The 27,685-nt window shown below is 37.4% G+C and overlaps 3 protein-coding genes and 1 long non-coding RNA gene across 9 annotated transcripts in view; 3 read left to right on the forward strand and 1 right to left on the reverse strand.

Annotated features, from left to right (window-relative positions):
- The first annotated feature begins 421 nt into the window (after nt 1-421).
- On the forward strand, nt 422-11,554 carry scarb1 (scavenger receptor class B, member 1). Of its 3 annotated transcripts, XM_043231530.1 has the most exons (14): nt 423-777; nt 1,535-1,695; nt 3,562-3,703; nt 3,788-3,991; nt 4,082-4,177; nt 4,754-4,869; nt 4,952-5,118; nt 5,685-5,803; nt 8,188-8,261; nt 8,393-8,444; nt 8,666-8,812; nt 9,111-9,146; nt 10,136-10,208; nt 10,922-11,554. In XM_043231530.1, exons 1-14 carry the CDS (start codon nt 658-660, stop codon nt 10,930-10,932), a joined length of 1,518 nt encoding a protein of 505 aa, XP_043087465.1. In that variant the 5' UTR covers nt 423-657; the 3' UTR covers nt 10,933-11,554. The 3 variants fall into 3 exon arrangements, with proteins under 3 accessions (XP_043087467.1, XP_043087466.1, XP_043087465.1); XM_043231532.1 differs by lacking the exon at nt 9,111-9,146 and having other exon boundaries at nt 422-777; XM_043231531.1 differs by lacking the exons at nt 9,111-9,146; nt 10,136-10,208 and having other exon boundaries at nt 422-777.
- Nucleotides 11,555-14,685: 3,131 nt separating this feature from the next.
- On the forward strand, nt 14,686-19,487 carry LOC122333764. Its single transcript, XR_006248670.1, has 3 exons — nt 14,686-14,745; nt 16,539-16,589; nt 19,354-19,487. It is a non-coding gene; the product is annotated as an uncharacterized LOC122333764 (long non-coding RNA).
- tacr1b (tachykinin receptor 1b) lies at nt 18,190-26,953 on the reverse strand. The gene is made up of 5 exons (XM_043231542.1): nt 26,340-26,953; nt 25,126-25,320; nt 22,446-22,596; nt 20,806-21,002; nt 18,190-20,737 (listed from the first exon to the last, which is right to left on the reverse strand). The coding sequence occupies exons 1-5, from the start codon at nt 26,744-26,746 to the stop codon at nt 20,449-20,451; spliced, it is 1,239 nt and encodes a 412-aa protein (XP_043087477.1). The 5' UTR covers nt 26,747-26,953; the 3' UTR covers nt 18,190-20,448.
- The window catches only part of slc4a5b (solute carrier family 4 member 5b), a 38,944-nt gene continuing 33,738 nt past the window's right edge, over nt 22,480-27,685 (forward strand). For 2 of the 4 annotated variants that reach the window (XM_043231536.1, XM_043231540.1), the window contains exon 1: nt 22,481-22,532. The gene's annotated coding sequence lies outside the window, so the exon portion shown is untranslated. Of the gene's footprint in view, nt 22,533-27,685 lie in introns of all 4 variants that reach the window. The other 2 variants (XM_043231538.1, XM_043231539.1) reach the window with 2 other exon arrangements.

Below are 27,685 nucleotides of genomic sequence, written 5' to 3' on the forward strand. Positions count from 1 at the left end.
AAGAAAAAGATTTTGCCTAGCAACCTGCCTAGCAAGTTTTTTTAAATCGACAAACGTATGAATGAGGCCTTTTCATTTTCTTTTTTAGCTGATAAATCTGTTTTTTGTGCTGTTCTGTATGGTTAGTCACTTCTATCTATCTATCTATCTATCTATCTATCTATCTATCTATCTATCTATCTATCTATCTATCTATCTATCTATCAGGAGTTCAAATATTATATTTTGAGGCCACTGTATGCATGCATATATTGTATGCTTCTTGCAAACATTACTTTTAAATCGCGCCAAGTAAACGAATAAGTGGATTAGATTTTCCAAACATGGCGGGAGGCGTGTTTAACTACATTACCCAGAAGTCTCTGTTTTTTAGGCGGCGCTTGAGCGCTGTAAACATGGTAATCAAACAGCGAGAGCGCTATAAAACCTGCCGGGTTGGCGAGCCGGACTTTAACATCACTCACAGCTTTAATGTACACGATCATAAAGTCAGCGGAGCATTAATATCTCAATGGCCAGAGTTTTATGGCTTTATCTTGTGTAACTGAAAGTCTGTTCAGCCGCCGCGCTTTGAGTTCCCTGCTCTTTCCAGAAGGAATCACTTTATTGTTCTCAGCTCTGCGTGTGTTTGTGAAGTGAACTGTGTGGGAAACAAGGATGGCGGTGTCTAAATCTACACTATCGATCGTTTTTATAGTTCTGGGAGGTCTGGCGGTTTTATTCGGGACTGTGCTGGTGTTTGTCGGACCTATTATAATAGACGATCAGATAGTGAAGGTAAGTCTCGCACCTGACAGGTTCTAATCAAACATATTTGCATATTTAAATAACATCAAATTATAAAAAACACTTGATCCGGTGTCGAAAGTTTTAGTACTGAGCTTTATACGACTTTATTGTTGCATGCTGCGTTTAAAGCACATAATTAATAACCACCATGAAGTTATTTAATCACATAGCACAGCTTTATTTTTTTGTTAATAATATACTACAAGCTTAGATTGTTGTGGTAGTCGTAGTTTGTCATTTATGTACCTAATTAATGTTAATGACACTTTACTTTTATACCTTTACTGTGATTTTATTTGTTTTTAAAAATGTTATTGTGTTGTTTTGAATTTTTTTTTAAATTAAAGTGTTGTTTTAGGGATGCAGTGTTGTATTGTACAGTGGTGTCACTTCTATTTATATATCACAGTTTATTCAAAACAATTATTAAGGAAAAAATAAATTTTCACAGCAAATTAGCATATTAAAATGATTTCTGTGGCATTGAATAATGATGCTGAAAATTCAGCTTCATCACAGAAATAAATTACATTTTTAAAATATTAACTCTAATAATTTCTAATAATTATACATTATTACTTTCTGTGTTATTTTCTATTATCTGTAATGCACAAACAAATATATACAAATATTCCATGTTGTCCCTCAAAAAGCCATACGTCTGCACTTAAAAATGAAATATAAAGATTTTAAATGCAGCAAACCACATCTGGCTACTAACCGTCTTCGAATCCTGTCTTTACAGAATGTAGAGATCAACCCAAACAATGGACTCTCGTACACTATGTGGAAGGACATCCCGGTTCCCTTCTTTATGTCCGTATATTTCTTTCACATTGTCAACCCTGATGAAATCCTAAAAGGAGAAAAGCCCGCGGTGGTACAGAGGGGGCCGTATGTGTACCGGTAAGACTTGCGTTCCCTTTCTCCTGTACAGCTAGGCTACTGTAAAGCGGTCAGAAAGTTCAGGACGAATCAGTTGATCAGGCATGACCGTTACACTGTATGTTTGTGGAAGTTCAGATCATTCACTTAAGGCCCTGTGACGCTGAAGTTCATGGTAGGTTAGCCTGCTCGCCTTGGGCAGGTTCGATCATGTGCGTCTGGTCAGCTGTCCAAGCGGGACCATCATGCATTCTGTTTTTCTTCCGTTTAGGATGTAAATCGTCCGGACTGGAGTGATTTAGAGGGAACTTGGGTTTTGTCACTTTGTTAAATTTTATGATTCTGGCTCTGTCTTGGTGGCCTTAGCCTTACCTGAAGTGCTAAAAAAAAACTGTTAAAAAACAAATGCATATAAAATATTTTCCCCCACGAAGATCAAGCACAAATACTATCTTTAATTAGAACAATAATATTAATCAAAAAATCCATCACGCTTTTGCCGTATTTTCCACAGTCCAGGCATCTACAGCTATTTTTTTAAAAATGATTTGTTAGAATTTATTTTGTGGATTCACTTGTTATCCTCCTTCTATTGTTTTATCTTCTTCATCTGTAATCTGAATCTGTCTAGTTTTTATTAGAGAGGAGCTGTGATCCCACCCTCGAGCCACGCATACTCGAGTAAAAACAGACAGAGCTGGAACTGAATGAGAATGAGGAAGCTCCTTACTACCTAGAATTAGAATGAGAAAAAGATTTATCATAAGATCATTTTGAAAACTCAAAGGCACAGCATAATTTTTATGTATTTATTGTAGTTTTTATGCTTTAAATTTTATTTTTGTTCAGAATATTCTAATCTTTTATGTTCTAAATCTCAGTAGTGCTTTTTAATTAATGTAAAACAACATGTAAAAGGCAACTTTTTTGATTCAGAAAATATATTAAAGGACATTTTCAAAAAGAGTTCCCCTGGGGTGATTTTTAAAAATTTATTTTGTCATACATTAAGCTAAAAGACGCTATAAAATATATATTTTTTTGTTTTTAATATTTTTATTACATGTACAAATATACAAAAATATACCAGTTTATTTAAATATGTAAATATGAAAAAAGAATATATAATATATATATATATATATATATATATATATATATATATATATATATATATTCTATATATATGATATATATATATTGTTGCTGGCAAGATCATTTTTTAAAACCAAATTTATTAGCACAACATATTTATGTGTGATTTATTTTATTAATTTTTAGTAAATTGTTTCTAGTATTTAATTTTATAAATATCAGCTACCTTTTAGACTTCAACATATTTTTGTATGTTGTCTAACATAAATTTGTTGAATAAAATTTTATGTGTATGTGTGTGTGTGTGTGTGTGTAAGTAGTGTTTTTTTATGTTTAATAATTCAGAATTAAAATGATACAATTTCTTGTAAGATCCCAAATTAAGTAGCACAACTTTTTCTTTTTTTTTTTTTTTATTAAAAAAAAAAAAAAATAGAGCCACATTTTTTAATTTCAATATCAGTCACGTCTTTTAATGTGTAGGTTTGTAAGTTGTATTTCATGTTGTGTGGAGACTAGTTGTTTTTGTCCAGATCATTTTGCGGTTTTATCATTGGTTGTGAAACGTGTCTTAATTTCCCCCATCATCATTTCTGTGGCCCTTTTTGGGTTTTTTTTTAGACAAGGCACATGTCTGTGGTGGTGACTTACCTTTAAAACAAATCATGCGCTCTTATTTTGCAATCTGAGCAGCGGGCGAAGTGGTTCCTCAAAAAGCTGAATTTCGCTGCGTTGGGATAATATGTCAGTGAAAAGTCCCATTTCTCTCTCGCTGTGACTCGTACGTTTCAGCGAAAAGCGCTGGAAGGACAACATCACGTTCCATGACAACCACACCGTCTCGTATAAAGAATTCCGGCAGTATTTCTTCGAGGAGAGCATGTCTGTTGGAGACGAATCTGACGTGGTCACCATCCCTAACATGCTAGTGCTGGTGAGTGTTCACCGTGTATTGAGCTCACCGCCAAAATCGACAGAAAGAACCGTAACCCGTAGCTTTTCCCCTTCACTGTTGCAGGGTGCGTCGGTGATGATGGAGAACATGCCCTTTCCTTTACGCTTGCTGCTCAGCTCCACGTTCAAGACCTTCAACGAGGGACCTTTCTTGACGAAACCAGTCGGAGAACTCATGTGGGGCTACGACAGCCAGTTGGTGGACTTCCTGAACAAATACCTCCCTGGGATGCTCCCAACCAGCGGGAAGTTTGGCTTATTCGCTGAGGTGGGTGCCTTCTGCGTCTCGTCTCTGTCGGCGGCGATGATCAGCTTTTAGCCTCACTGATCTCCTTGCTGTGTTTCGCTCCGCATGTAGTTTAACAACTCCAACACGGGACAGTTCACGGTCTTCACTGGTCAAGACGACATCCGGAAAGTTCATAAGGTGGACTCCTGGAACGGCATGAAAAGCGTAAGGCAAACGTCACTTGAGATCATCATAAACAAAAAGTCCAGAAGCACTAGTTCTCTGCCTTTACAGCACACTAGAGCCTTAAAATGTGCATATATTGTAGCAAAGAAATATATTAAATAAAAGAGTGTATGCAATAAATATGCAGTCGTAGTTAGTATTTGCATATGGAATATATGTAGATAATACATGTAAATATGTATAATAAATGTGCCTATTTTTATGTAATAAAAAACAAAGGCTGCATTTATTTAATAAGAAGTTTCTTTTTGTTATTTAGCAAAAACTGTAATATTGCGAAATCAAACTTCGATCATGAAATCAGTCATAACTTTCTGTTATGACAAAGCTGAATTCTCATGATTTTCAGAAATTGGATTTTCTTTATTTTTTTTTTTAATTATTTTTACGCCCCAGAGTATCATACTGTTAGTATAGTTGCAAGTGATATTTGTGCTTTGCCGTTTGTTAAGATGAAGTTACTGAAAGTTGTCTTGGTGCTGTACAGATCTTGTGGTGTTGCGTAAAGGAAGTGATATCGCGCTGTATGCCGTGATCTGTGTTTTATCATTGCAGGTGGATTACTGGAGGACTGAACAGTGTAACATGATCAATGGTACAGCGGGTCAGATGTGGCCTCCGTTCATGACTGAAGAGACGACGATGCCCTTCTACAGCCCTGATGCGTGCAGGTAACGCCCTCTGTAAGATAATAAGATTTGGATGAGCGTACGGTTTCTAAGGGCACGTTTCGTGGCAATGGTCCAAACTCAGGTCCATGGAGCTGGTGTACCAGAGGCCAGGTGTGTCGCGGGGGATTCCCGTGTACCGCTACGTGGCTCCAAAGACTCTTTTTGCCAACGGTGCAGATTATCCTCCCAATGAGGGCTTCTGTCCATGTCGACAGTCCGGCCTTCTCAACGTCAGCACCTGCAGACACAGTGAGTCTCTGTTCTCCAGACTACTAGTCAACTACACTGTATTCAGTCTGTGTTCTTGTGTCCCTAAACACTCTGTTCATACTGGTTTCATAGCTAGGCTGTTATGTCTTTCTTTTCTTTTTTTTTTCTTTTGCTGTTTTTTTTTCTGCTCTTTATTTTTCTCTCTTTTTTTTAACCTTGTTTTTAACCATAATTTTTTTGATTTTCTGTATTTTGTTTCTTCTCCCTTTCTTTTTTTTTTCTAGATTGTTCCTTATCTATATTTTCCATCCCATTTTTGTCTTTAACCTTATCTTAACTAATATAGACAGATGCAAAAAAAATTAAATTCGCTTATGTACTTATTGATACCTTCTTTTTTTTTTTTTTCTTCTCTGTTGCTGTCAAAATTATTTTTTCTTTTTGTTAATTTCTTTTTTTCTTAGTTTATTTTCTTCTCTTTGCTATTTGTTTTAGTTTTTAAAAATAATTTTCTTTTTTTTTGTATAGTTTTTCTATTTAAATTTTTCCTTTTTTTCTCCGTGTCATACAACTTCTTTATTCTTTGTCCTTTCTTCCTGTCTCAGAGTCCCCTGTGTTCATCTCCCATCCACACTTTTTTGAGGCTGATCCTGTCCTTTTGGACACAGTTGATGGACTGAGCCCAAATGAAGAAGAACATGGGCTTTTCATCGATATCCACCCGGTAAGAAAACCAGGCACACACATATATATATATATATATATATATATATATATATATATATATATATATATATATATATATATATATATATATATATATATATATATATATATATATATATATATATATATATATATAATATATATATATATATTTTATTATATAAAATGTATATGTATTATGTGTATATATATATATACCATATGGAAATATTTTTTACGTTTTTATAACTTCTATAAAAATGTATAACAAAATCAAAAAATATTTGCATCAAGAAAACAGACAACATTAACAACTGAGTTTTTTTTTTTTTTTTGGTGACTGGTGACTGAGCAAGTTTGAAACTTATCTCTCAAGGTTATTGATTATCGGTTACGACTCAAAAACCTAATGTCTTTATCTTTGAAATTGGCCATAAATGTGAAATTGGTCCTCTTTCCTTTTGTATGATGTACCGGCAGACTTAGTCCGTGGCTGTGTTCTGCCTTTGAGGTCAACACTAACATAACTAGTACTGCATGCCTGTGTTTGTCACGAAAATCCGTATTTAAGGTTTGATAATGAGATTACATTGCCCATTACTGCCATTAAACCATTACAAAATCTGATAAGCTAATTGGAAATGATGGTTATCGTGACCTTTATGATGTTTGTATAGCTTTCAGAAACTTAATGACCCATTGTAAACAAGATTAAGATTCTAAAGGTATGGTCTTTTTACATGGTCAATGACTGACTAAAGGTTTCCTCGTGACATGTTTTAGGTTTAAACCTCTGCGTTTCATTCAGCGGTGCTGTGGTTTGTAGGCGGTTGAACATAGCTGGAAATCTGACGTTTGCTCTTGATTTTATGTGGTTTTGCACTTTAGTTAGCATTGACCGCTTTGCTGCTGGTGTTAGACGTGAAACTCCTGATGTCTGCCTCCGTGGGCCTTTTGCCACACATGTAGTTTTGATAAGGCAAACTCCACTTTATGACTTCTGATTAGCTGGAGATACGGCCGCAGCTGTACATCGCTAAACTGAACAGAATTGCACAATCATGACGCTTCTTGGTTATCTTGTTGTTCTTCTTTCGTCGGTTTTCGTGCTCGCGTTCGTCTTCAAAGAAAAAGGGCTTTCTCCTAAAGCTCTGCGTGACGCGAGAACAGCCCCGGCTCGTCTTGAACGTCTGGGATGAATTGACGGCATGACACCTGATTAGCTCCAGAGTCTGTGAATGCTTGGATTCATTACGGAGTTGTCACGGAAGCTCCTTGGATTCAGCTCTCTCACTGAATGCTCACACAATAATGGTTTCAATGGAAAACAATGCCGTTTAGTTGTGCTTATTAAATTATGCCTAATGTAATTAAAGTCCTCATATGCCAGATAATATTCATTGTCATCCATTCAGCAAAATTGGCCAAAAGCTGTTCACAGCCAGTGTTTTATATATTTTTCTTTTAAATGTATAATGTGGGTGTGTGTCTTTTTAAATATGCGCGCACACACACAGTATACAAAGCTTTCGTTTACATAGGGTTGCCCAGCACTGTAAATGATTATATGATTAAATGTAATATTACAATTATTAAATGAAAAATTATTATAAGCAGTAAATCGGCATGTAAAGATGATTTCTGACAAATCATGAGACCCTAAAATCTTAGAAGTAAAGAAATTCATGAACTCATTGCAGCTATACTCTTTGGCACCTGGCATGGTTAGCACCTGCTGACAGCATACTCAAAATGCCAGGCAACTCTGAGAAATCTAAGGTTTTTCTCCACCTGCGCTCCATTTCGGGCTGCTCTCTTTGGGGTGTGTGTTTCATTATTAGATTTGCTTTCTTTTATCTTTGAGTGCAAGGAGCAGCTGAAAGTGCTTTAGAAAAGTGGTTATGATGCTGAAAATTCAGCTTTAATTCAGCTTTAGTGTCAAGTTTTTGCATCAGTATTGGATGAACTAAGGAATTGAGATAAGTCAGGAACACGGGAACATATTTTGAAATATGTTCATAAAATTAAAATAAATAAAATGTCAAATTTAGCCATAGATATCGTTTAGATGGTTGTGTGTGTGTGTGTTATAAATCAGGGAAAACATTCAAATTATAGTTATGAATTTGATCCAGACGTGGATACTTTTAATAATAAAAATGATAAAGCCATTTATGGATATTCTAGTTTAATCAGGAATGTATTCTTTCATTTGTATTATGTGTTGGTTGGTTTTTAATAGGAACCAAAAATGTATTCAAGAGCACCATCTATATAGAATCAAGTTTGCAAAGGGAGTGTTCTTCTATATTAAGATTAAAAATCTAGTGTTGTAGCAAAGGGCTTAAATTGTCTTCCTGATGTGTATCAGGCGGTCAGTTTTCATCGAAAGCTTTGTTACAGGAGACCGGCGTGCCAATGAACGTCTCCATTCGGCTGCAGCTCAACCTGCTCATCAAGAGCGTGTTTGGCATCTCGTAAGTACAGCGCAGATACAGTAGGTCAACGGTCGCAAATATACGTGTGCAGTCGCACAGAACTCCAACCGTTGTGAAACCTGTTTGTTTTTGGCCGTTTTCTCTCATGACTCGTGGTTTGCTCGTTTCAGGGAAACAGGAAAGATAGCTGAAACGGTGATGCCCATGATCTGGTTTGAAGAGGTAGGAGTGAACCACAAAAAGAAACCGTCAGCGCAAAATATGTCAACGTGTCTAAATAAAATGTTACAATATTATATTGACTAAATAATGAGCTAAAGAACTTGTTTTTGTTTATTACTGTGAGTCTTTATTGTACGAAAAGCCGCTGCATGAGTAAATGTGACCTGAATTGAATTCCATTCGAAAGAGAGACACAAATGAAAATCTTCGCTCTTTCCCAGAGCGGCTACATTGACGGTCCCGTCCTCAACACGTCCCGCACTAATCTGGTGGTGCTGCCCATGATCATGGAGTACATGCAGTACATCTTCATCGCTCTCGGACTCGCAGGCATTTTTGGAGCCGTGATATTATACATCACTGACAAGGTACGCGCCTGCTGCGCTTATTTTGCATGTTTTTTTTTTGTGTTTTACGCACAGTATCTTTCGCTTCAGAGCGTGTATGTTTGCGTGAGCGCATGTGTGATATGTGAGCTATTGAGAGGAAGTGGTTTTACCTGATGTTGAATATGTGGTTTGTTGTTTAATGGTGTCTGCAAAGGTAAGTATTAGCTTAAGAACCCAAATGCACTTTTAATATTTCTTTATCACCCCCCACATTAACACTCAGCATGGGTTTAGATGGTTTAAAGTGCAACGTTTGCATGATTTGTTTTTTTTACAGAAAGCCAAGAAAGAGACAGTGTCTCTCACACAAGGGGTCAGCACCTACTATTTATATGCATATTCAAAAACAGAGATTACAATGAGAATTATAACCAAAAATGTCTGTATGCATGTACTTTTTCAAATCTCAAGACTTCAAGAGACCTTTGATTTTGTTTATGGTGTCGTTTGAAGTCCAAATTCACCCAAAAATTATTGTTGAATATTTACACACTCTCAGTTCATTCTAGATATAGATGAGTTTTCTTTTTTTGTTTTCATCAGAGTAGATTTGGACACATATAGCATTACATCACCTGTCCACCAATGATCGTGAATGGGTGCCGTCAGGATGATTAAGAACATCACAATAATCCACACCACTTTTGTGCACAAAATAAAAAATAATGGATTTTTTTTTCAAAAGTCCATCTTTTCACATTACAAGATGTTTATTGATGGACTAGAGTGGTGTGGATTGAGATGTTTTTATCAGCTGTTTGTACTATTATTCTGACGGCACCCATTCAATCCATTGGCGAGGAAGTAATGTAACCCTACAGATTTCTCCAAATCTGCTCTGACGAAGAAACATTATAATATATCTAGAATTGTTCGAGGGTGATTTTCATTTCAAAGTAAATTTTTTTTTTTTATTTTCGGGGGAACTGAAATAAGCCAAACCTGATCATGCTTAAATGTAATGTTGCTCCTTTTAAAATAAAAATGGCCAGCCAACGAGAGAAGATACCCATCCGATGAGTTTTACTATAAAAATGTGCAAATCAAATTCTAAGCATGTAATGTAACCACTGCACAATCATGTTCATCTTGCATGCTCTCGCCCCGTTTCAATCACTTACACCCGTCGTGCATGCTTTGCTGCACATGTGCACTACGAGCCGCTCAAATTCCCTCCAGTTTCTGTCCGCTGTAATAATCTCAGCGCTGTCACTGTGTCCAATAATCAACCCGAAGACCCCTGGCTCCAAATCAGTGTCACTTGCCCACCTGATGTTCAATGAGGTCTGGTTATTCTTTTAGGAAAGCGTAAAAGATACAAAACACGACCCGACCAATGAGACGCAGGCTGAAAAATATAGCATGAACGACACAGGTGGGTTTTTGGCTCAGACACGCCTCTTCTCAAACTCTTCCTCTGCAGGCGGTACATTTTTGGAGTCTCACGAGCACATTGAAGCGAACGCATGTCTTCATTTCACCTTTTATAGTCACTGTGAATCCACCTCATCTGCTTCACTGATCTGTCCATCATAACTCATCAGAACTTTTCAGCCAAAAAAAAAAAAAAACAGAAAAAAGAAAATGACACTTTTGCTATTGGGTCGAAAAACTTGGCCACCTGGGGAAAAACTTCACTTATACCAAACCTTTACAGCATACACGCATTAAAAAAAAAAAAGTTGTTACACGTACTTACAGTAGGCCTTTTGGCCCTCAAAGCAATAGAGTATTTGATTTTTTTTTTTTTTTTTTTTTTTTTTTTTTCATTTTTAGTCATTTATTTTACAAAAAATACAAATACAAAAAAATTCTTATGTACTACTTACTAATTGTATTATTTTTATAATAATGTTATTAAATGTGGTCATTATTTTATGCTTTGTGGTAAATAAAAACAAAAACCAATTGTTTAAGTAGTTATTTAAATGTTATTTTATTTTATTTTTTTTTTTTACTAAAAATATATTTTTTGGTAAGCTTTAACATTTTGTTTTAAGTGGTTTAGTGGAGGATTTTTTTTTTAATTTAGTTTGGGACTTTAGCTTGTTGCGTTTCTGTTATGCTAACTGTTCTTTTCACCGGCAGGTAAAAAGTAGGATGGATGGTCAGCCCTGCACAGATGTGGACCCGTCCAGCTCAGCCACAGAAAAGACCCCATTACTACAGACCCCAGCAAGCTAAAGTCCCTATCCACATCACAGCCTGCTTTCACAAACTCACCATCCACTGGACAACTAATAAAAGTCATACTGAATGCTGGACTTGAATGAAGTGGTTTAAGTCCAGACTATTCTGTGTGCTCAAGGGATCTGATGTGGAGTGAGGACATTTACTTGTTCATTCTGTCTGTTTGTTGCCCATTGCTCATTTTTAAAGGTTATTTTTTTGACACTTGAAATACTTGACAAAATACACTAGACATTGAATTTCAAATGGTGCATTTATATTAAAAAACAAAAGAAACACGACTATATTGTCAAATCACTCCATACTGTTTTCTCAGAAGGAAAAAACACTTACTTGTTCTTTGATCTTGTACGCTTGAACCTTCATCCTGTAAGGAAATGCCATGAACACTGCATGACAATAACGTGCCATCGAATGAAATATCCTCTGAAAGCAGAAGAAATGCTGAGCCATCACAGTCCTTAATACGTTTCCTGTATTCTGTCTCTTAATGCACTTCTATTGTAATAGATCTAAAATGTTCCTTAATGACACTGTGTTTTCATTCTCTTGATTGCCGGTCGTTATGACATGGGTTTATTTTAACCATTTTCAGCCTTCATCAATAATGGCTTTAAATGTCACGGCGGTTTGTTATGCGTGGTTCTCAAGCAGCCGATAGTTAAACTTGGCCTGAACAAATGTTTATATAAGTATAATCGCACACATGGTCACGAGTCCATGATACTTTTTATTGCTCGTCAAATAATACTGTTATGGTCTATAAAAGCTGTGCAGGATGAGATAACAGTTGTCTTATCAAATAGTATTGTGTTGCTCATTGTATAAAAACATGTACGTTATCTCACACCAAAGTCAAACAGTCTATATATACCGGTTTAAGATCAAATGAAGCACGTTTCCTAATATATATTTTTTATTGCTTTAACCTTTCTGACTTTTGAGGCCCTCGAGCCTGATTCTTATTGGAACATATAAGCTATAAAACAACAAATCACCCTACAGGCACAACATTTTATTCATAATTTATAATTTCAAATCAAAATTCGTTATTACGTCAGTAACGAGAACGAGTTTGTTTTGCCGCCATTTTTAAGGCCGCAGTTCTTTTTAGCGCCGCAAGATGGCAGCGAGTAACAAACAGTAACAACGAGACGCCGGGTTTGTGTTGAGCTGAATCTTTCGTTGCTAATCATTTGTTTACTTTGTTGTTTAAATTTTTTTTGAACACCGTTTGTGTAACGCTTGCAGAGCAAAAAAGGCGATGGAGTAATATACACACATCCTGGTAAACAGGAAGAGTTCCTGGCGTGAGTTTTTTTTTTTATTATTATTGTTTAGTTTTTTTTTTTACATAAAACACATTTTATTTTGCCTTTTTTTTGTTTGGTTGCTCGAAAAACTAGCTTATTTGTTCATCTCTCAATGACTATGTGTTTTCCTCCAGGTATTATTGGGATAACAGCATGCCGAATTGCTCGATTTTTGGTTTCAGTGTATGAGCCTCATTCTGGATTTCTTGTACTAATAATGTACTATTTGCGTGGACAACATTGAAATTTGGTTTAGAGTCAGTTCTCATGAAATGTCGATAAGTGTCAACCTAAAGCATCGATGTTAAGTATGTTAAGTTTCGACATACAGGTCCTTGGGGGTCTCCCAGATATCCCAAACAAAACATGAGGATTAAGTCTTTATCGATGCAGGTCATCGGGACTCCTTCAAGATTTCAAACGAAACGTGCACAAGGAGAAAAGACTGTCTGTTTGACGGCGGTTCAATCGATGAAGTTGGCAAACGTGTAGACATGACCTTTTCTGTGCTTCAATCACACGTCCTGAGGGGACTCGCGCCTCTGCGTTTCCTTGACCCTTGCACGTAGCTTATGGTGTCATGGCCACAAATGCTGCCTTGCATGTAAAATATAGCTCTTTAGAGACATTTAAATCAACCATATCTCAAATTTACAATGAAACAGTTCCCAAAAATGAAAATTTGCTGTAAATCAGACCATCCATGGTGCTCACCAGTGGACCGACTGCAGCTGATAAAAGCATATATAAAATAATCCAAGTAATTCGCACCTAGTCTATCAATTTTTGACTTTTTTAATTTAATTTTGAGGTGTTGGTTCTGGCTAAAATGTACGTTTACAATCCATAACGTTGCTTCCTTCAGTGAAAAGGCTGTCATGCCTGAATCAGGAGAGAAATATGCACAGTTCAAGCGCTGTTTACAAATGAAAACAGCCAAAAAAATATTTATCTTAGTGGATTTTGATACGATAGAGGACAATAATGGATGGACTTTACTGGAAGAAGGGTTAATATGGATATTGACTTTGGTCGGAGGTGATAGTTTAAAGTTTAAACGCCTCGATGAATTTGTTTCTTACAAACACGCAGCTTTTCAGCATTCGAGCATTGAAGGCATTAACCGATGGATTAGTTTTTGTCGGCACCCGTTCACTGCAGAGGATGCACTGATGAGCAAGTGATGCAATACAATTTTCAGCAATCTTTTAAGAAACCTCACTACTCTGTTGCTATGGTTTCTTGAACTTAACCTCAGTGTTGACAAGGCAATTAGGAAACAGCCAGAACAACACTGAACCAGATTTGTCAACCCAGGCAGCAGTTCCTCAAAAAAACCCAAATAAACCTTCAAATATCTAATGAGCACCATTGGGTTCTAGTCGGTACATAGGTCGCTCTATTTGTGGACACCAGTTGTTTCTTTCCATCAAATGTAATGGGAAGTTAACATGCATGCACTGTCTGTTGAGACAATTGCTTTGTCTCCATTTAATTTGTTTTCATGCTTTTCATTTCGCTTGGAGCTGATATAATCAGTGTTCACCTGAGTAATTTGGCGTTTGTATTCCTGTTGTGTCTGATGGTAGTTTGGCTGCTGTTTACCACCCGCGCTGCAGTGAGTGGCTTTGACGTCCAAAGGGTGGGTGTAGGTCATCCCTTCAAGAAACATCAAACCTAGATGTAATTGTGGCCGACCTACCAAAATCTTTGATGTCTGGAACCCAGGCGTGACCAGAGTCTAGTGTGAAATTATAGCAGGGGGTAGACACAGAATATTAATGCTGATGCACAACATGGTGATGGGCGAAGCTCAGGAAAACGTCACTTAAAACCTAAGTAGTAGATCTTTTTGTTTGTTTTATCAGAAGTTTGGTTATCAGCACGAGTTAGTATTATACTATTCATTTAAATGTTAATAAATGACTAAAGGATCGTGTGAGACTGGAGTAATGATGCCGAACAACACAGAAATAAATATATTCAAATAGAAAATAGTTCTCATAAAATTGTAATAATATTACATAACTCTACTGTTTTTACTGTATTTTTGATTGAATTGCAGCCCAAGTGAGCATGTTCTCATGTTCTTGACTGGTTTTGTACTAGCTTAACTATGACTGCTTTCATGTCGTTTTGTTCAAATGTATTTATTTTCTTACAATGCCACTTTCCATATATATTACATTAATAGAACCATATGTAATCTCAGATTTTTTTTTGAGATAAGCTTGTTTCTTTTGATTATTGATTATTGACAGCAGCAACATTTCGAGTAGTGCTACAAGCAGACAAGACCCAATCCTCGCTACTGCAGATTCTAATGAACAATCTTTTTTTTTCTTTTTTTTCAAAATAGATCACTGCATTGCAGACACTGAAGTGAAAACGTGCTACTCCTCACGTAAGGTAACTTTAAAGTTATCACTTTTTCATATCATGAAAACTTTTTCAGGTTTTAATTGCTAAAAGCGGGTCTCCGGTGCATCTACCAACCAAGAAAATGTGGAAAAAGTTCAACCCTGTAACTTTTTTTTTAGTAAGCCATTTTCTGCAAGCGTGTCTGATTGCGTTCCCCTAGTGACGTTGCAAAGGGATCTCTTTATAATATTACCACCCCTTTATCTGTAGTTTCCAACCGAGATGGCTTCATTTTAATTTCACAAGGACAACGGTGTACCAGTTCAAATGCCATGGTTTGAGCAATACATGCTTAACAGAGCCTCGGACGAGACGAGAGAGTAGTAGATTTATTGATTTATTTGCTGTAACTTATATTGTTGCTTCCACACAGATCACAGAGATTTGTTTCCCAGCTGTTAACCTTCACAGACATAATTAACCCACTGTTTTTGTAACTCGTGCGTTCTTTGAAAGTGATTAAGCCACTTTCTGTCCGTGTCCTTCAAATGTGTGCACTCAGAAAACCATAACATACTGGAAGTTAAGCTAATATGGTTTAAAATGCACAATTTCAACGTGATAAACATGCTAATCAGAATCAAAACCAATGTTTTTAGCAGGTACTAACTGTAATGGTGCAACTCTGTGCTGGAAAAAAGTTAGTAGCTGCTCATTTGCATATAACAAGACAGGCATGAAAATCAGCCCTGTTCTGCTTCCACTCAAAATAGGCATTTTCAAAATGTTATATTAATAAATTATCTGTGTGGTATTTTGAGCTGACTTAACAGACACATTCTGGGGACACCAGAGACCTATATTGCATATTGTAAAAAGGGACATAATATGTCTCCTTTAAGGCATCATTAACATGTCTAAAAATTATAAGTGTATTGCAAAACATTCACATATATGTAAGTATGTAAGATATTTGAGTAGCAAAACTCGATTTCCTCATTTGTAATGCTTTATATGAGCCTGTGGTAGCAGTTGAGTGGCTTTGTGTGGGTTTTTTTTAGTATATTGGTTAGCGTTTTTATTAATGTATTTCGTTTTTTATACAGTTGAAATTGCATTGTTTTGAGACTTGGGTCTTCTACAAAAGCATATTTCATCTCTTAACAACCTCGGCCTGCCCTCAGAGGTTCATAGTTTACTGGTAAAAATCAATTTTAGTATGGAGAAAATGAATGGGATTTTTACTTTAGTAACCGCTCTGTTGTCACCGAGGCAATTTAGATACTCAAGGCCGTAGATATCATTCACTAAGAGGATTACAGCTCACTAAAACTGAGCAGAACACGTCGATGAGATTATTTAGTGCACTGAGCGTAACAGCTCTTTTGTCCATTACTGTTTTTAGGCCATTTGTTTTGTTCGAAGTGTGGAGAGAGGATGATGAAGAGGAAGACGAAGCATTTTAATGCACTTCTCTTGCATGTGTTGCCTCTATCTATCGTTCTATAAGCTTTTGTGATTCACTATTAATAACTGTAGAGTATTGTAAATGCAGACAGCTTGGCCTCATCAATCGGGAATATGTAGGCTATGTATAATTATAATTATTCTATGTAGATGGCTTGGGGTGCTATGATTAATCATTTGTTAAAGAGGCATTCTTTGATATGTCTGCTTGGACTCCATAAAGCATATCATTAAAACCCATTTAGCCATTCAAAAGATTGAATGACAGCTTATCAAAGACGAGCACAGCTCCGCCTCACACTTCAGCTGAAGATGTCACTGTAGCATCTGATTATATCAAGACTTACATTAACCCAACTCTCTGTGCGCACCAGGTCCCGGGGAGCCCTCTCGTCGAGTGAGTGATGCTCAAAGATCCTTTCAAGGTAAATCATATTCTGGCCTTTGATACGGGGTTGGAGAGCACATTTGAAAATGAGAACATGTGGACTTTAGTGTTCTCTATCATATGTTTGGCCGTCATTGGGTGAACATTGGGCCAAAATGTATACACTACATTTATGCTTATTCTCCCTTGAAAAGTATATAGCAGTACCTTAATTTTTTTCTAAAAGCATTGTTTACATTGCAAGGCTCAGCAACAAGTTTTATTATTATTATTATTATTATTATTATTATTATGGTAATATCCAGTTTTTAATGCAAATTATAAAGCAGATAATTAAATTAAACATTAAATTAATAATTATTTTTTATTAAATATTTTAAATAATATATAAACATATATTTTAATATAATCATTTTATGTGAATTTTAAAAACACATACCATATTTGTTATATTAAATTCTTTCTTTTTTTTTATTACTTCACAGTAACTTTAATAAAGCTAAAGGTTTTTCGTTTGTTTATTTGTTAGGTTGTTTTTTCTGGCTTCCCAAACTATTATTCTCAGGTCTTTCAATTTTTCATTTCAGTGCCTGACATTTATTGACAGTGCAGCTCTGGTCTGAACGTTTGAAATTTTTTTTTTTTTTTTTTTACTGAATTACTGAATGTTTATTGTTACCCCCTATAGCCTATCTTTGGCAAAAATGTGTGTTTCCCAGTTCCTATAGATGTATAAACCCAAACTTTTAGAGCTAATGAAAAAGCTCATTCAATTAAATTAGAGTTTGATGCAATCCACTACCTGAGCATTGCTTTAGAGAGAATGAGAAGCACCAGTTGATGGAAAGCCATGCCAGACATCTTGTCAGAGCACGCAGCATACCTCAATAATATTGAACCCAACAGATTTAATTTTCTCTCCCCGGCGAACAAAACCTTTGAGAGCACTGCTAAAACTTGGCAGGTTGTTCTTACTGTTGTCCGAACAGCCTGATGTAGTATTAGTAGTAATGGGTTTAGAAATAGTCCCCGTCTAAAAGTACGGCACAGTTGCAGTTTGTCTATGGACAGGGAGCAGTTAAGGATAAAAAAATGGAAGGAACTTTGATTTAGCACAGTCAAAGCATTTATCTCATTGCATTGCTCACATAATTGGGCTCATTCTGAGGGAGGTGATGGGGTTTCATCTTTTAAGATATGGAAGCTAACAAATGGATATTATTACTGCTTCAGGCTGACAAAAATGTGTATACTCTCAGAAGAGTGTCTGGACGTGGAGATTACAGCAGTGCTGCTAAGACAGTTACTGCCTCAGATTCCCACACAGCCTTGAACATTTCATTTGTCTTCTCTACATTTCCTCAGACCCTTTGATTCATTCGAGGCTGAACAAATGTGGGACGGATGACCATAATATCTATCCATTTGTCTCAGCTTTCTGCTATCAGCTTCTGTCTTTAACATCAGTAATGACTGGTTTTTAATTTAATTGGGAAGTTCGACCATTTGCTTGACTACATCACCAAAGAAAGACGACGTTTCAGAGACTGCAGTTACTTTAAAGTTACTTTAAGTTTGGAATTAATTATTTTTTCATAAATATATTACATCAGAATATGGTGATTGTATCTGATCATTTTTATTGAGTGAAGCAGAGAGGCAGACAAGAGCCATTTCAGCCATTACATTTGCAGGACATAAACAAAGCCAAGTATCAAAGTACACCGTAATGCTTCCTCCATTTCAGTCTAATATTAACGGTGTGGGGCTATAAGTTTAAAGCTCTTACGCTCTCAAGTATTTTATACAGACAAACAAGCTTCGGTTTATAAGTCTTTTACATGAACAAATTACATACATCATATTTTACATAAATCAGAATAATTCGGATGCTAAATGTAATATATGAAGAGTTAATTTGCAGAAACGGATAACTTAGTTTTAACAATTGTGAAAAATAATAGTTTTTAATTGTGCATACCAGTTAATCTCTGATTCGACAACAGCAAACTAACACAATAAAAACATAGTAACATGATAAAAAAATGATTTTTGAAAGCAACAAAAAAGGTCTTATCTGTTTTGAGAATAAACTCTTTAAATGCAAAACTTTTTTTGTTTGACTTCTTTGACAGCATTTTCTGACAAAAGTTGATTTTTAAACAACTTTACTAGTATAAATGATAAATGATTTTAACATACAATTTTCTGTCTTTTGATTATATACTTAATATTAAGAGGAAAGCTGAAATTAAAAATATATTATCTTTTCTTTTGAGAGAGAGCATTTGGTTGGACAAAGAAATTGTTCATGTCTCTGTTGACAACATAGTCCGTGAATTAACATGAATTAACATTTGGAGAAAGAAAGACTAGATTTTAAATTTGTGTCTGCTAAAAAATTGTCAACTTAAAGGAATAGTTCACCCAAAAATGAAAATTTTGTCATAATTTACTCAAGTAGTTTCAAAAGATATTTTGAAAAAAGTTTGTAACCAGGTTTTTTTTTTGGTCACCACTGACTTCCATAGTAGGAAAAAGTCAACGGTAACCCAAAACAGTCTAACTATTCCTTTAGCTTTATGAGCATACTGCCAGACTTGGACCCATTCAATCTCATATATGTCCTCAAATTCTCAAAAATGTGTTTATGCTAAAATATCTGGCCTTCAAAAATCTTTTTGGGACAACACAAAAAAAAGATGAGAACATGCAGCTGTTGATTTGTCATGCTATGTAAAAGCAAGTCTAACCAGTACTATGTTTTTGTCTTTGTTTTGTTTTAACATGTGTCCATCAAGAGGGCTGAGAAATCACGATAGCAGAGATGCTAGTGCATGCAGCTGCACAGCAGTTCAAAAGGTGCAACATCGCTGCTCTTTTGTTCCTCTGCAAGCATCAAAGCAGCTCTCACACCTGCCCAACAAAGCAAGAGCCTCTACAATTTGAGCTGAAAAGGCATGTAAAGCAAGCACAAACCACGCCAAACAACATCATGACGTTATACACAGATATACAACAACCACTGTGCAAAAACAATGGCCCTCACATAGGACTAGAACTTTTACTGGAATCCAGATTTTGATAATGCTAAAAAACATCTGTAGCTGTCGCAGGAATTTCTGTATATATCAAAATGGCCATTACGCCGTTATATTAACAAAGCACAACCTCAATGAATATCTTTATCTGAATGCCCGTTTATACACTTTCTTTTTTTAGTTACCACAAAAGCTAGGTTTTCATTGACATAACACTGTTATTGAAATATACACAAAAAGATAGACTTAAAATAACATTTAAATGTATTTAACGTGGTCTTCTTTGTAAAGGCAGTATAGCTGCAACTGATACGCAACAGCGTGCTAATAATAAACTCCGGATTTAACAGAGAATTATGGCGATATAAATGGAAGTAGCTATGTTAGTACAAAGTCCATTTTTCTGTCTCTCGCTGCGCTATATTTATCATGACCCTCTGCCTTCCAGACAAATCCTTTACATTGTCGCCTTCGTAGTCCAGTAATATCCAACAACAGGTGCAGACTCTTCCACGTCGTCATGCTGGCTATCATATCATCAACAACCAGCAGTAACGGCAGACAGATCGTTGTCAAGGAGATCAGTTGGTCAAGTTTTCCTAAACAAACCCACTGGGTCCTGGAGCAATTGCTGACTGGGTTTATTACTTTACTCAAGTAGTAAAATTTGGCTAGACTCAGACAGTATTAATGCTCCACAGAAGTTATGATGCCCAATACATTATGGAGTTTGCCTAAAACCAAGAATACCTAAAAACCTGTTTTGGTTTGTTGTATTTCACATTACGACCTTCCCTGGAATGTGTATCATTTGCCCTTCTCAAGATTGGTATTTTAACACTCCTAAACTCCTTTCTAGGCTAAATTGTTGCTCGAATAGAAGCTGGATGACTCTGATACAGTCTTGGAGGCGCTTTGTGAAGAACCGTTAGACGTGAGATCTATGGAACATCGATTTGTATTCTCCTGAAGGTCCCCCTCGATAACCGGCATCACTGTGGATACTGTGGTCTCCATTCGGCTTACACGGTAAATGCTAGCCTGCGTCTGAAGATAGCGAGTTGACTTGAGCTCCAGACCTTCATAGGAACCTTGAGGGACACAAGGACACCAGGAGAATGCCTGCTGGAATCCAGCTCGAAACCTGCACAGAGTATTGCCTGATAAGTACGCCCCTAAACCTGATATAATTGCATCTAAAGCAACTCTTACCTGTCATTGAGAAGACAGTAGATGATGGGATTATACATGGTGGAGCTCATGGCAAGCCACATAATTCCTAAGTACACCTGTTGGATGTACCGCTCCTCAAACAAGTGGGGAAGGAACTGGTGCAGCAGGAAGTAGACATGGTAGGGCAGCCAGCAGACGGCGAAGGTGCACACAACGACAATCATCATCTTCACCACCTACATGAGTTAAAGAGATAGTTCACCCAAAAATCTGTCGTTAATTACTCACCCTCATGTTGTTCCAAACCCGTAAGACCTTAGTTTATCTTCAGAGCACAAATTAAAAAGGGTCAACGGAAGTTGATATGATTCTTTAGGATCTTAAAGAAAAGTCTATAACATAAAACATTTTTTAGTGGTAGTGTCAAACACCATCATTTTTGCCTTGTCAAAAACAACTATTTTCAGAGCAAGCTGATTTATTGCATGCTGCTTTAAATGCAGATGAGCTCTACTGACCCCATCCCTCTCTTCCGAGCCACTCTTTGAGAGATTCATTGTGAAACTTTGCTTTATAGCATGTTATTAGATTTGCAAATATTAATAAAAAACCTTATACTAACTTCGTCTGTAGGTGAAGCTAGATCATGGATAATTCATGTGAACATAATGTAGCAACAAATGTAATCCACTGCATCTTCAGTGGCTCAGATGTCAGGGGTAAGCGACAACTGCTGTGTTCATTTGTTCAATCCAACAACAAAGCACCTCAAACGCTTAGGAGCCATTCTTGTCTACACATGCTCCGGACAGTAAAACAGTGGTGGACTGATGACACTCAGGTAAGACACCAGTCCATTCTGTGCTCAAATGCTACTGTCAATCAAACAATTATGGGAGTGGCCTGTGTGTGTGAGACGTTACACAGACAGGGACCTGAGATTGGCTCGATATGAGAAAGGGGTGAAGATTTTAGTTGTTAAAAAAACCCACAGTGGGTTTTTATAATTAAAGGGTGATTGTGTACACACACTGCCAACTGCCAAACAACTTGTAAAAGTGCAATGACCTCTTTAAGTTATTTTTAATAAATCTGAGGACCATCTGTGACCATCCATAGACAGTATGCAACTGAAATATTCCCAGACCCAGAGACGTAATAAGGATATCAGTAAAACAGTTCATGTGACATCAGAGGTTCAACCGCAGTTTTGTGAAGCTACTAGAATACTTCTTGTGCTCAAAGAAAAATCAACAATTTGTTTTCCCTCCAAATCACGTATTCTGACATGTCTGATTATGATGCATCTGCGGGCATTTCTCTGCACATTAACAAGCCACAGCATCATGACTTCACAAAACTGTGGTTGAACTTCTGATGTCACTGTTTTAACAATATCCTTAATACATCTCTGGGTCTGGGTTGCGTTGCTGTCTATCGAGGGCCAGAAAGCTCTCTAATTTATCGAAAATATCTTTATTTGTGTTTCAAAGGTGAATGAAAGTTGTGAACCTAGTGGCATAGAGTAAACAATAGTCATGTTCCTACATTAAAAAGACCAGCAAAGATGGTCAACTTCAACAAGAAAATGTTGCTAGTTCGCCATCCATCCAAGCTGGTCTTTTCAGCAAGGCACCTGACATTTAAGCTTTTTTGTGAATCTCTCTACAGATGATAACCTTCCGTTTGGCGGTTAGCTGCTCTCGATAGCGGTCTGAAGAGTCTCCTGGAATCTCACTAGCCCAGAGAGTGCATCCGACCACCAGGTACGCACAACCCATGATGAGCAAAGGCAGAAAGTAGATAAGCACAACCACACAGACGTAATACCTGTGAGAGAGGAAGAGACAGAAAACAGCCAGATGGAGAATTGGAGGCAGCCAACGAACAAGAACCAGACAAGAAACCCAAGATGAAAATAGACCCAAATTGTTGAGACATATTTTCAGTGCACATTTTAACACAAAAGGATGCCACACACCAACACCTTGAGAGTCCCAAGTGTTTTCTCGCATTAGCTGCCACTTAAAAATAACCACTGGAAAACTTTTGAATCGTGAACTGTGAATGCTCGCAGGATTCGGGCACTGTGACAGTGCCTCGCTTTTCTTTCGGAGGGCCGTACAATTCAACATGCTAATTAGCTTGTGGCTTATCTAGAAAGACACTTGCCTCACTGGAGAGGTATGGAGGGAAAATATACACAGGCCTTTCAGGCATTACCACAAACGCTCTGAATCCCTGTCCCACAGGACTTTGATAAAAAGCAATGTAAATGCATTTTCCTGTATTGTTGTTTTGATTGAACATCCTACAGATATGCCATTTAGGATGAAGCAAATGAGTTGTGGGTCTTTTCAAGCTTCCACAACCATCTTCCTAACCATTGTCCAGTTGATTAATTTCAAAAATACTTCTTGCCTTTTGTGGTTATGAAATAAGCAGATGATCATGCTAACATGACGGGTGATTGCCCGAAAGCGAAAGCCTGCAATACACTTGCCAAAATTCTACAGATGCAAAAATATGTGTGTTAAAGAAAACATTAGCTGCTTTGAATCTAATTCCCCCGTTCTCTCTCTTTTCCCCCTTTCTGTCCCTCCCTGGGTGTCTATAATCAGAATCAAATAACTACCAGCCAGTTAAACAGGGCTCACTGATAAGATCTCGACTGTTAGTGTTACCATGATTTGGTCCTTTAGCGACCATCTGTGTCTTTTATACAACGTTTGGGCAGATAAAAGCTCAAGAACAACCTTGAGATCTTGCCAAGACAGATTGGTGGGGTCTTACAGGTAATGTCACTTGAAGGAGGTAGACATGCTCGCTGCATTGGAGTGACAGGGGAAGCCTGCAGGAAGATTGACTGTATGCGTGGGCGCACGACTAAGCTGTAATGGAAATAACCATATGCCATCGGCACCTGTCACCTACGCGGTCGTTGCAGGAGACTAGCAGGATATTGGAGAATCGTATTGGAGCTGGTATTAGAGCGCTGACCATGTGTGAAGATCAATCAAAACTCATTCAGTAGCTGATAAATATGTGAGTAAGATGCAAGATGGTGTGTACTGCTATTTAGCCACGGTTTAAATATTCATATCATAAATCAGACCATGCCACACACTTGAACCTAACGAATGCTCTTGAGAGTTGTTTTCAATTGACCTGTCGGTAAGCCCCGCCCCCCCCTTAGTTACTGTTGCTCCCTTGGACAAACGGATGCTCACTGTCTTACGATGAAAGCTGCAGTGTGAAAACCTTACATACCAAATGGGAATTAAATATTCCATGGACGGATTTATAAAATATGCAAAAATAAATACGGTGGGTAACTCGAAGCGAGGCTTTACAGATCACAATGTGAGCAGAAGTCTCATATTACGTGTGTCGCAGGGTACCATTTTATTAATCTACATTTTTCTACGTTTAATATGCAGTGACACTGAACTTTAGACCTTCGTTTATATGTTTTTGACCTACACTGTGCAAGATTTGACAGCAGTCGACTATTTAGGTTTGCACATTTGCATGGACACACGTATTTAAACGTTTTAGCTAGAGATACCTTGCTGAACCACAAAATGACAATAATGCTCTGCTTGAGCAGATAAAAATTGTAGCTTAATGAGTGCATGACAACCAGAATATGAAAGTTTTTGTCTTCATTTGGATTGGGGTTGAATGCTTAGGGACATTTTGCTCTGTTTTGTTCGGATTCAGGAAATAGATTAAAATAAATGATATTGCCTATCCTCTTGGGATGGAATCAGTGTTACCCCAGGCACATCATTTTAGCATTTATGTAGCATAAACACCATCAAACCCATGCGAGCTTCGGGTCTTTCAGTTCATCTCTATGGTGCTAAAACCTAAAGATGTCTCTCCGTGCAACTGATACTCGACTGCCATTGTCTCTTCTGCGTTCAAGGGGAGGGGCTTACCGATAGGTCACTGGCATTGTCAGATTTTTGTGCTGCCTTGGGTGAGGAGATAGACCACTCGGCACAAACTTCAAAGTTTGTTGACTTTGCTCAATGTGCCAGAATGGAGGTAAAAAAAGAGTTTTGGGCAATTTAGAGCTCCAAGAGGGATTTTAATTATCATGGTCTTTTTCATGTTATTTTTGAAACGGCAGAGTGATTCCTTTCAGGTGTTTTGAAGTGCCACTCAAGCTTTGAGTTTGACTGAAGTTCATGTACAGTTTCCAGCGTATTTCGGCATTTTCAAATGTCATGCTTCAGGTAGGCTGTCCAGCAAGCATGCACTTTAGTTTACATCAGAGTATCTGCCACATGCGACACTTGTGATTTCTATTTTTTTTTTTATTATTTTACCGATACATCGTCACTGACTTACGTCTTTTGAAAATCCCACACGCTGTACTCTGGCCAGTTGATATAGCACACGGCACGTCCTGGCAGCTGAGCGGTGCTGGAAAAATAGTACTGGGGGAAAGCCAAGAGCAGCGCAAGGGCCCAGATCACCCCCACCACCAGCTTGGTCTCAGCGGACGACAGGCGCTGCTGGAGTGGGTGGATGATAGCCATGTACCTGCAGGGGGAGTTAACAAAAGCAATGACCCGCTATTTATGTAAACTCAGAGGAGCATCATCCCCTTGAACTGCCCCTAAATTATTTGCCTAGTCCTGCTGATTTGATTTAGGGAGTGAGTGAGATGACTATGCGAGTTTGTCTTTTTAGTGGGCTGGGTTTTTCCTGCAAATATGGGTTGTCTCAGAAGGAATTGAAAGGATATGGCTTTGTTCTTTGTTTTGACTTTTAACAGTTTTCCTACAGTGACTGTATCAGACGTCAATACTAAATAGTCGCATTATTCATGTATATGCCATTTACATGGTACTCCCAAAGAACTAATGGTAAGACTACCTCTTGCCTAAAGTAACAATACCACAGTACAGAAAACCCAGCGTACTATAAATCAGAAATGCCCCAATAGAGATGTATTTTTTAGCATGCACACGGAGCAGAGATAAAGGAACATGTGTTTTATAACCAGTTAGGATTACGAAATATTACTGTGGTACAGTGTTGGGTAAATTAATCTAAAAAAGCGATTAATTAGCTACTAATTAGATCTTGGTCAGTATAATAATTAGATTACTGTGCTAATTACTTTCTCTAAAAATTACGGCATTACTTATTAATTACTTACTACATCTGCCTGGACCAGCTGAACAGTGCAGGGATTGATATGAAACTGCTCTTTAATTCTTTTCAAATAAATAATATAAAATTCCAGAAATCATTTCTGACCTGACCAAACAAATTAAAGGGTCAGTGTTACATTAAAAACATATATTTTAACATCACACATAAACTTTTAATATTAAATTCACTATTTTTTTACTACTACTACTTATAGTCTACACTTTTATGCTACACCAGACGTAATTTACACCCTACACTGCTGTCATGTTTATAAAGTGATGATAATACAGTGCTGTTCAATATATATACTGTGGATATTATTGTACTATGTTTACAATGACCTCGCAGTTCATTCAAAGAATATCAAATAGTGCATGTGCTGAAAAAGACGAATAGCTCACCTGTCCAGGGCTATTGCTGTCATAGAGTAAATACTAGCGAAGACAGCTGCTATTGGAAAGAAGTTATGAAATCTGCAGTAAACAAGTCCGAAATACCACTCGTTGTGCACTGCGTACACAAAGTTAATAACTGTATTGAAAGCCGACATGGAAGCCTCTGCGAACGCAAGATTGACTAGAAAATAGTTGGTCACAGTTCTCATGCGCTTGTGCGCTAAAATGATCCAGATGACAGTGATATTTCCAACGACCGACACCAGAACTATACAACAGTACGCGATGGCCCACAGAACTATCTGCCAGACCGGCTGAACGAACTGGTTCGAGAACACATCCGTGTCATTGACCGATGAAGCGCTGGTCCAGTTGACGCTTGAGTTTGGCGAAGTGATGTATAGAGGATCCATGATCAGCAAATCATCAGAGGACAAAGCATTTCAGCAAAAAAAGTTAGTCTTCTTGTTTTAAGATTGGGTTGGAAAAAAACAGGTCCAACTGAGCAAATGAAACGTCAGCGCTGTCGTCCGGGGGTCTCCAGAACACGCTGCAGGCTGAATGGCGAGCGCGTACTCGGCGCGCCTCACCAGACGCGCTCCTGTGGCTCGCGTGTCCGCGCGCACCGTCGAACCAGGCTTGGCACCGCGCGCTGCGTCTTTCCAGTCACGCGCTACGCGCATCCTCCTTGCTGTCGCTTGTTACTGTTTGACTTTCAAACGTGTTTTGAGAACAAAACGCCGAATAAAAATAGCACAGTTCAGCAGCAGTAGCAGTAAGTTGAAAACCTAAAAACACAATTTTCATCATTTCTGCTCTGTATGTAACCCAGAACAGAATTGCAAATAAAACAATTGAGGTGAAAGTGCGCACTTTAAGCATTAATTCAAAGGGGGGGAAAAACATAACATTCTTAGGAATTACAACCGTTTTTATGCACTATTTTTAATAACCCAAGGCAGACAAAGACTTTCTTAAGTCTGGAACCCTGTACACTTCTAAATGAATAATGCTGCTTCTGTCTTCTGTCACATCATCAAGAAACACCAGTAACACGGACCCACTGGAAGCCATACTCATGCCATCACACTGCTTCATGTTTCTCGCATGATGTTGTATGCTTCAGCTGTTCCAAGCATTTTCCATACCTTTTCTTCCTGTCATTCTGGTACATCTGATCTTTAATTTCAGTCTTTTCAGAAGTGGCTTTTCTTTTCTTTCTTTTTTAAATTTTTGGGTAAAGTCAGGCATTCTCTGTAGTTTCCTCTTGATTGTAGACTTTGACAGAGACATGTGTCTCTTCTGAACAGTGTTCGTCTTTTGGTTTTTGTCTTTACGATGGAGAGGATTTT

The sequence above is a fragment of the Puntigrus tetrazona genome, unplaced genomic scaffold (genome assembly GCF_018831695.1).
Source record: "Puntigrus tetrazona isolate hp1 unplaced genomic scaffold, ASM1883169v1 S000000373, whole genome shotgun sequence".
Classification (NCBI taxonomy): domain Eukaryota; kingdom Metazoa; phylum Chordata; class Actinopteri; order Cypriniformes; family Cyprinidae; genus Puntigrus; species Puntigrus tetrazona.